We start from the raw sequence: 9,838 nt of genomic DNA on the forward strand, positions 1-9,838 counted from the left end.
GTTTTTCATCACGATGCTTATAAACTACAAGAAAAACAATATTTTTTTTTCCCTCCAGGAAAAGTCTGTGCATTTCCATTCAATGGTACCACTCAATGGATTTGAGCACCATATGGTTGAGGGGTGTTCAAACTTTGGGAAATTATTTTGTAACCTTACACCTGTTGTTCTTTTGGTTTATATGATGCTAATTGTTCACTAATATCCTAAAGCAAACTTCAAATGCCTTTTCAGAACAACTGTATCTACATTGACATCAAGTTACACACAGGTAAGTGGACTATTTAGGAAATTTTTGAAGGCAGGTGGTTGCATTAAGTTTTATTTAGGTGTATCAGAGTTTAGTAGGCTGCACTCTTCAGATTGTATTTGTAAAACAGTCTAAAAACGATGTATCCTTTTCCATTAAGGAACTACTGTTCCTTTTATCGGTGTTCCATTTTAACTGGAGCGCTCCTATTTCCGACTTCCGTGGTAAATGGAACGCAGCAATACAACCCAGACATAGAAAATACAGTAATCTAAATTAACAGATATAAACATTTCAGTTTAATAGATGTACGTATAGTACACGAAAACTGTAGACAGCATTTCTCTCTAATATTATTTTATTTTTTAGACAGCTGCCTGGTAGTCGCTGGCTCGTCTTGCTGCTACAAACTACAAACGCTCCCATCATGCTTTGCTCTGCCAAGACGTCAGGTCAGCTGACCGTTGCTGTTGTAGGAGAAAGATGTCGGTGACGACCTGCCGAACGATGAAAGCTGGTTTCACCTTTGCGTTTGCTCTCTGTTGCCTAGCTTTAGCAGGTAAGAAGTGCCCAACGCTAAACAATCGACACTCATAGTTTCACAAACCTCCTTCGTTGTATTTCTAACGCCGCGGCCTCATGTGTGGCCTCAATATTCATCTGACAAGTCGCTACTCAGCCCAGGAACATTTTTAGGATGGTCATTTAGCTTTTTTTCTGTTATTCCCGTGTTTTGCTTCATCTCTCAATGATAATCAGAAAAGTAATCCATCTAAATACCAGTGCTTTTGGAAAACTATTCAGCTCCGTCTTCATGAAACTGATCGAATAGCTTAACACAACTCTTGCTTTTTGCTAGTCGTTATGCTAGCGTTAAGGTTAAATGTGCCATTTACTCTTTAAGATTACAATTATATCCAATGAAAATGTTTATAATAACGTGGTGTCTAGTTTCTCTTTATTAATTATTTGCCTGTGCTGTCATGTGACACTGTTCTGGGCTACTGGTTCCTCTTTAACTTCCATCTTTGCTGCTGCTCCATGTCACGAGTGTATTTCTCCATCCACGGAGCTGTTAGCGTTGTTGCCAAGATTTCACATTCTCTTTGGTCTGCAAATGAGGCTACTATTCTGCTGTGATTTATTTTTACGTAAAATCTGTGCACGTAGTGCAGTCATAAAACTATTACAAGGCATAGTAATTTTAAATGGAGCATTAAATATCATTGTGAGAGCTTTGTAGCATATTGGTAGGGATACAAGTAGTTAAAATTGAACATCAGGTTTTGCAAAGTTTCTTTTAAAACGTGTCTTGCTTTGCTTGGGCTGACAAGAATCTCCGCTCTTCTTCAGGTGTCCATGGAGACAGCTTCACGGTCCTTCAGGCTCCAGAGTTTGTGTCGTTCCAGAAAGGAGAGTGGCCGGTTTCTGGAGAGAAAGTCCCTGATGTGGTGGCTTTGACTATGGGCTTCTCTATTCAAGAGGTATCTTATTTGCAGTAAAGAAAAAAAAAATAACTGTTGAGCTTTGTTTTTATAGATGCATCTTGAGAGCACTATGTTGATAGCCTAAAAAACGCAATATGTTTTTGTTTGCCCAGGACTTGCTGTGGCCTGGCCTGCAGGCTGGTCCGTTGTTCCAGCGTCCCCGGGCTAATGTGTTGGTGGTGGTGAGAGGAGTCGACAGCCTGGCTTTTCCTCAGACTGTGGCTTCCTACCCCCTGGAAAATGTGAGTCAAGCAATTCTTGGAAGTAAGTAGATTAAAATCTACAGTATAATGAGAATACGTTTGCTCAGTGTGCTGCTGGCTTCTCCTCTCTCAGCCAGTACCCTTCACCCTGGACAGCGTTGCAGAGACGGTCCACTCTTTGTTTTCCGAATACACCCCCGTAGTGCTACAACTGGCTCCAAGTGAGGAGGTAAAAAATAAAAAATCAGCTTGCACAGAACAGGGAACAATAAGTACCTTTAAATATGTTTATTTATTTTTCTATATCTTTACCTAATGTTTTGTCCCCTGCAGCGACTGTATATGCTTGGCAAGGCCAATGCTGTGTTTGAGGACCTTCCGGTCACCTTGCAGCAGATCCGCGCACGCCTATCCCAGGATGGCTCTGTGCTGACTTCTCTTCCCCTCAACTCCCTAAGCAGAAATTCAGAAGTTGGTGTCTAACATTTGCAGTACATGTTAGCTACATCTTCTGTAAAAAAACAAAAAAAAAATCTATAAGAATTATTCGAACCACGGCTGAAACGATTAATCATGATAAATTGATTGTTAAAATAACTGTCAACTACTTTAGTAATTAATTCATCTTTAACTGGAGAATACTTACTCAAAAAAAGGTAATTTGCTGAAAGAACAACGTGCTCAGAAGAGTAAGTCAAAACTTTTATACAGTCTGTATAAAAATCTTGATGTTTTCCACCCAGAAATTCTCAAGTGCCATGATTTTAGCTTCAGCTGGTTCAAATTCAGTTAAAAAAAAGATTCCTATTAGGCACTTTTTGCTATCTAATTATTAACCAGTTAATCCAAACACCAAATGATCAAGCATTCACTAAAGGAATGCTATGCTGCTGCATATTAAGCAAAAAAAAGTGTATATATATAAATATATATATATATATATATATATATATATATATATATATATATATATATTTATATTTTTTTTTTTTTTTTAAAAGAAGTAGGATTATTGGTACATTTGCATCTGCTATTGTATTTCTGAAATTTTCTAAAAGCGCTTACATGGTTAAATACAAAAACTACAGAATGTTCACATTTTTTTATTGGAATAATCCATTACTAAAATGATCATTAGCTGCAGCCCTAATTTGAACCTGAAAAAGACTTTGTCTGTATGATTAGGTTATGGAGTGAAGTTTGGTTTAAAACCTTTCTACTTATTTTGGTCCTAGGCTGACTTACTCTTCCTGTCTGAGGTTCAAGTACTGCACGATATCACCGCTCTGGTAAGCTGCCCCAGATGTCGCAGACCTCTCTTTTTTTTTCCCATCGTAGAAAGGAAACTGGTGAATCAGGTTTGAATCATATCTTCTCCTCTCGCAGCTCCAGAGGCATAGACATCTGGCCAAGGACTTCTCCCCTGACCTGTACTCTCTGGAGCTGTCCGGCTTGGAGGAGCTGAGTCGTCTTTATGGCAAAGACTCTCCTCAGTACCGCGACGCCACGGCCATTCTTGCTTCTGTCCTCCAGAAGGTGACGGGGAGATCTGAGGCAGTAAAACAACTGTCAACATTATCTTTAATTTACCTCGGTTTTAACCATGTCCTTACTTTTTCTTACAGTTTGGAGAGGACATGTATCGACTCTATGGCAACAGGGCTGTGGTGGAGGTTGTTACTGTGAAAACCTTTGAAGCTCCTTTGACCAGAAAGTCTCGCTCAATCTTGGAATCTAAACAGATTGTAAGTCTGAAAGGATCCTGTGTTACTTCTAATAAGCTGTGGCCGCAGAGAGAGAGAGAGAGTATAATTTTACACTGTATAATTTTACACGGAACAGAGGCCTTTAACACTTAGTTTTAAGAAATCCATTTTTTGTTTATGAAACTGAAAAAGTTGCTTCTTGCAACTTTTTCAGTGCTTTTGTATCACAATTACATTAAATTAAGAGAAGCTGGAAAACCTCAGTAGGTCAAACCTGGACTTAGTTATTCTGCTACAGTAAGAATAATCAAAACAGTTTATGATTTTTGAAATTTTTAGTTCATATAAAATCTAAAGGAATTGCTAATTTTCCCTAAATTGTTGATAACGTATGAGGGTTGTCTTGTGAGCTCATAACCTTGAGCACACCCTATTTAAATTAAAGCCATTCCTCCTTTTTTAAATTCAGTTTCCAGAGTTCATCTGATGCAGCATTTTGTGAAATTTTAATCACTTTTCGATCTTATCAGTTAATATGTAAGCAGTTTTTATTGCCAGTAAGATGCATCATTATCATTTTATGAACCAGCCAGATGCTTGTTTAGGTTTACAAGGGCGTGTCACCAGGTTGGTCTTAGTGGCCATTTTTGTGCATCCAGTCAGGATTAACATATGCAGCCTGAATAATTTTGTCCCATAATAGAATATATAATGAAGATGTGTTGTAATTGTTTAGTTTGCCCACCTGTGAGTGTTGCGGCTTAAACACAAATTGAATATTACGATCATTATATGAGTGGAGGTAGATTGTTTTGTCAGACTGCATCTCTACCTAGTAAACGCTACATAACCAACTGAACTGAATTAGATAAATGTGTCTACATACGCTTTGTGTTTCACTTATTTGACTGGGTTGAATATTTCCAGAGTAACCCGGGCAGCCCCTACAACCTGGCCTACAAGTACAACTTTCAGTACGCTGTGATCTTCAACATCGTCCTGTGGCTGATGATCGCTCTGGCCCTCGCGGTCATCGTCATCGCTTACAACCTGTGGAACATGGACCCGGGATATGACAGCATCATCTACAGGATGACCAATCAGAAGATCAGGATGGATTAAGTCCCGCCATCGCCACCCCTGCTGCGTCTTTACAGTTCTCTTGGTGAATATTTTGTGTTTGTGTTGATGTCTTGTGTTGTAACTGTATCTGTGAAAGTTCGGTGGGAGGAAGAGCACAACACTGAATTGTTTTTGAGTTTACAGCAGATATGAAATGCTGACATTAATTGATATCCGATTAAAATCATGGCAGCATTAAACTGGTGCCCATTCAGCCAGTCTTTAGCAATATCGTCCCAAGGAGTGTACACTGAACAAATATTGCCTTCCTCCTTTCAGCTTCACAGCTCCAACCATTCCTTCCTTTAACTTCAAACATTTTTCTCACTGGTGATTGCAAGTCCATTTTTATTGTAAAAAAAAAAAAAAAACGTTATGGAGAAAGTAGATTTCTCTTTGTTTTTTTGCTGTATGGAACTGTCAAAGGTTTAAGTTAAAGAAAAATCTATGTGTATATATTGAATATACGAATATATGAGAAAGTATGGTGTTCTTGTTTTGCTGTGCTTCTTCTTCAAATAACAGGTATTTGTTGGACTGTGTAGAAACTTGATCCTGATGTTTGCCATCATAATTAAAATGGCATAAAAGAAGCTCTGTAAACTGCAATAAATGCTTAACAATAAATTATTACATGTATTGTGCTAGTTTGAACTTATTGTAGCAGGTTAACCTGTGACAGGAGTAAAAAATAATAAATCAGAGCTGTTATTTCATTTTTACATTTCTTATTGATGCAGCAGTTTTAGGTGTTTGAGAAAATGGAACATATTTTTAATCGCCTGACATCTGCAGAGAAATTAAGATCAAAATCAATATATTAGAATTTAACTGAAAAACAATTAAACTCAGATTTATTACACAGTTTTTTTTATTTTGGTGACTGCTTTACAGCTGATGAATTAGAATACCACATACAACTGAAATTGATTTAATGTGGAAATGTTAACTTGTTCATAAGTTGGACAATATGTTTGAGGTACTTTTAGTATAAGTCACTGCAACAATACAGCGCGGATGGAAACCATCAGCGTGCGTCCATTCTTGGGTGTAAAGGAAGCCACATAACTTTACCAGCAGTTTCAACTCGTCTCTATTTTTGAGATGGACGTCACTCATCTTCACATTGACACAGATTTTCTACCACAGTGATGCTAAGCAAATGTAAAAGTAAGTATTGCTACATTCAGCAGTGTGGATAGGCTCCAAGTTCTGATGAGAAAGGAGCAATATTTCCATAAAGCTTGTAAGCAGAAGGAAACATGGAGTGCTCTGAAATGTCCTGGTAGATGCCTGCTGTGACTTTCATCTTCTAAAACTCAGTGGATCATTTCAAGCTCTAACATGGCTCCTCAAATTATCAATGTGGAAACTCCCACTGGAACTAAACCAATTCAGTTTCTGTGCTCCTTCTCTCTCATCCTCTAGATTTTCTCCCAGACTATTTGAGAGACCCGCAATCATTGTCCGATTTTAAAACTGGCTTGAAAACTTTCCTCTTTAGACAAGCCTTCTCCACTTTTATTTGACAGTCTTTTTTTAATTGTTTTTGATTGTTAATTTTATGTTTTTAGATTAACCATGTAGCACTTTGAGATTTTTATTAATGAAAAGTGCATTATAAATTCAATTTATTATTATTATTATTATTAGATTCTGTGACTTTTATTTTTAAATTAAATGCAAAATGTACTTTGGAATGCTGAGCATGTCAAGTCCATTTTCCATTCATGCCCAGGTAAAACTATTTTGAAGTTGCCTCTGGTTCAGGGGTAACTTAACACAAAGAATTAGACAGTTGCAATTAGACAGTAAAAGAAAAAAAAAAAAGTCACTACCTCATTTTTTGCCGGTATCACTCTTTGAACAACTGTAAGGAGTACCAATTAAGTTTTTTTTTTTTAAATAATCTTCTAGATTTTTAGATGCACTAGATAAATGTAGAACATGTAGATGTTGTTAACATTGTGTAACAGTTTATATGACTCCCCACAGAGTCCAGGGCTCATCAATCCCGATTATGCGTCCTTGTATTACGAGTGTATCTCTTTAAATAGCATTGTTGTGTATGACGTTGCGTAACGGCTCAGCCAATCACAATCATATTGGATTTATTAAGTTCCGCCTCTAGTGTTATTCTCAGTCTATAATTGGTTGTATTTCTTCTATGAAGCGCCAGTATTTATATTGACACATTCAGGAAGACGAAATCGCAAAACAGCTGAACTGAAAGAGGATAAACAAGTCTGACAACTGCGACTCTGAAGTTCATCGAAACTGCAGAGTACAACACCAAAGACTAATGGTCTGACTGCTGGTAAAAGGTAATTAAAAAAAAAAATATTCGTGAATAAATGAATGACCACGCCCGGAAGATAAGCAGCTTTCTGTTTACAATTTTTCCTTGGCACCAAGATTTACGTTTAGAAGCTTTTTTTTTTTTAGAAGCTAAAATACGTTTAAATTCTTTACAATTCGATTTTGTGTATTTAATATGGTTTAGAATTTGATTAAGTGAAATAAGTTATCGCGTTTTGACGTTGGATTTTCGTGCTGGTAATACTTGTCTCCTCGGACAATAAAACAAGGAAGTCCCCTCCTTTATCAGTTCTCGGATGTTAATATGTTTCTGCTCCCAGTTTGATTTTTCTGCCCTTTGTAAGCCTGATTTGCGCGGTCTAATCGCATTTTTTTTCGACCGTATTAAAGGCTCAATTTAAATGGTTTGTTTACAAACAGCTTAATTATATGGTTTGAATTTAACTTAACATATTTTTTCCATTGTGGAGAACAAATATGGAATTACTCAGCTTTTCTCTGTCATATTGTAACCCGAGCACTGGGAGTACCAGTGTGTTTCCTTGTTGGTTAACTTGTTTATTGAAGTAAGGTGTAGAAATTTTTTGAAAAAAATAAAATAAAATAAAGAATCTCACTGACCTAAACTGAGTTAAATAGGTATAAACTGTGAGCAAAATTTTCATAAAAAAAAAAGTAAGCCCTGGAGACCTTGCTGACATTTATTGTATGTTTAAATTACTATTTAAAAAAAATGCGTATTTGTACTTCTGACATTGTAGCTTGCGCCTACGTGGTGAGGAAGATCAGGGCTTCTGGTTCTGAGGGAGAGCAGGAAGAGAAACCCATCCGTACACCATGTAGTGCAAAAGGTAAGAAACTGACGTCAAAGCTGATTTTCTGTATCCTTAAACTGAGCCTTCAAAGAAGGCAATAATTTTTTAAATCCTAATCTTAAATGGGCCACTTGTTTAACACCCTGTCTTATGTGCATATGTTTGAGAAAAAAATATTTTTCTTTGCTATGTTTATCTGTCGTGACATGTCACATCTCGCTTGTTTTTCACTTGTAGCTCAAAGCAAAAAGGAGCGAAGATCAAAGTCTTCCTCAACTGCCGCCCTGAACCCGGGACACGATGAAGGAGCCAACGACGGCGCAGTGGCAGCAGCAGGGACGTCCTCCGGGCCACCTGCGCAGAACTGTGGCTCCTGACGTTAAATTCCTGACTGGATGCTGGAGCTGTGGTCAACTCACTCTCAAAAGATAATTTACATATTGGAAATTATGTTGGACGTTTCACTGCGATGAAATGACCACATGAATTGGATGGCTGGTGTTGTTTTTGACACAAATCTATAAACCGAGTACTAAAAGTCTTCATTTGAACACTTTCCAGTTTTGCACAGTTTCCGGTGTCCAGGTCAGAATGTCCCATAAAACGGCCTTTTTCACAGCAGATGCTTTGACACCTCCTGAAAACAAGTGCAATTAGTAACGTTGGTCGTGGGAATTTTCCTTTTGTTGTGCTCAGGTGCAACAGAATATAATGAGGGCATTCATGTTGGTTAGAACTGATAGAGCATGTGGGTAGTTAATGTATTTCCTGTGAAAGAGGCCTACATTCATGTACTGCAGCGTTTGACAGCTGGCTCACCAACCTCTGCACCCAGAGACTGAGCAGGCCTGATGTTCCTGCTGTTACACCAGTAAACATAATTATGTTAAAAAGCTCTGTTCAGGTATTTATACCTGTATAATAGACTTATGCACTATATATTCATGTCAGAATAGGTAATATGCTCATCATTGGATAAATTAAATGAAGTAATTGAACTAATATTAAAGTTAACTTTTACAGATGTGTTTATTTGTATATCTGTTATGAAATTGTTATAAGGTTACATTTGCAATGAATTTGTAACTGCATTGTCATACATTGTGTTATGCATTTAATTTCTTACAGCTAATTTTGAAAATAAAAGAGTGCAAAGTCTGTTCTCTTGGCTTGTTTGATATGACGCATGCCACAGCGCAGAGATGGTCGCTGAACACCGTGCTAGCAAACAACCACCAACGGCTCCAAAAGCAGACATAAATGAGAGATGATCAAAAACGGTGTGCCGGTCTTGAGATGCAAGATTGCACCATGACCCTGTCACCTGATCCTGAAATAGGTGAGATAAAAAGCATGGGTAACCACCAAAGCCACTCTGATTTAAAAAGAAGAAGAAAAAAGAAAGGTTGCTGGTTTGTCACGCCAGCTGTCTTCATTTTTTTTAATTTTTTTTTTATCTGCATTACAGATAACAAAAAAAAACTGTACTGCAATATAATTACATGCTTGGTCTAAATTAAACATATTTCACTTAGACAAAATGGAAAAGAAAATCACATTGTTCTCGTTTGTATGCATTTACTTGATGAGTATTTTGAGACTTAAGTTATCCTTCTCACTTTGATCTTTTTACCAGAACTTCAACACAACTATAATGTAGATACTTTATAGTTGCACTCTAATTAGTTTGCCTTTATATTCTAGATTGGATGTTGAGAAACTTTATTTTTAGCTGCTTAGATATAATCCCTGCAATGCATACAAGGCACTGAGTAGCACATATCAAAAATAACAACCATGTTAGATAGAGAGGTATACTAAAACCTGGATTTGTTTTATGCTGTCGTTATATAGAGTGCAATGAAAAATAGCGATACCTTGAAGTCTATTCTTGCACAATTGATTAGATTTTTTTAAGAAAAGATCTAAAATTCAT

At 37.1% G+C, this 9,838-nt stretch overlaps 1 protein-coding gene and 1 long non-coding RNA gene across 2 annotated transcripts; both read left to right on the forward strand.

Moving 5' to 3' along the window:
- The first annotated feature begins 680 nt into the window (after positions 1-680).
- Positions 681-5,408, forward strand: atp6ap2 (ATPase H+ transporting accessory protein 2). The gene is made up of 9 exons (XM_015060145.1): positions 681-809; positions 1,604-1,734; positions 1,851-1,979; positions 2,074-2,169; positions 2,274-2,411; positions 3,176-3,229; positions 3,327-3,476; positions 3,566-3,685; positions 4,574-5,408. Exons 1-9 carry the CDS (start codon positions 734-736, stop codon positions 4,766-4,768), a joined length of 1,089 nt encoding a protein of 362 aa, XP_014915631.1. The 5' UTR covers positions 681-733; the 3' UTR covers positions 4,769-5,408.
- Positions 5,409-6,954: 1,546 nt separating this feature from the next.
- On the forward strand, positions 6,955-9,062 carry LOC106964554 (uncharacterized). Its single transcript, XR_001428449.1, has 3 exons — positions 6,955-7,092; positions 7,849-7,938; positions 8,140-9,062. It is a non-coding gene; the product is annotated as an uncharacterized LOC106964554 (long non-coding RNA).
- Positions 9,063-9,838: the final 776 nt, after the last annotated feature.

The sequence above is a fragment of the Poecilia latipinna genome, unplaced genomic scaffold (assembly GCF_001443285.1).
Source record: "Poecilia latipinna isolate Pla-1442-1.1 unplaced genomic scaffold, P_latipinna-1.0 Scaffold1689, whole genome shotgun sequence".
NCBI classification, from domain to species: domain Eukaryota; kingdom Metazoa; phylum Chordata; class Actinopteri; order Cyprinodontiformes; family Poeciliidae; genus Poecilia; species Poecilia latipinna.

Bases quoted from the DNA above. Each gene is read 5' to 3' on its own strand.
- atp6ap2 (XM_015060145.1), top strand. From the start codon at position 734: ATGTCGGTGACGACCTGCCGAACGATGAAAGCTGGTTTCACCTTTGCG. The intron at 3,230-3,326 runs GTAAGCTGCCCC...CTCCTCTCGCAG, and splicing joins TGCACGATATCACCGCTCTG to CTCCAGAGGCATAGACATCT. The intron at 3,477-3,565 runs GTGACGGGGAGA...TTTTTCTTACAG, and splicing joins TTGCTTCTGTCCTCCAGAAG to TTTGGAGAGGACATGTATCG.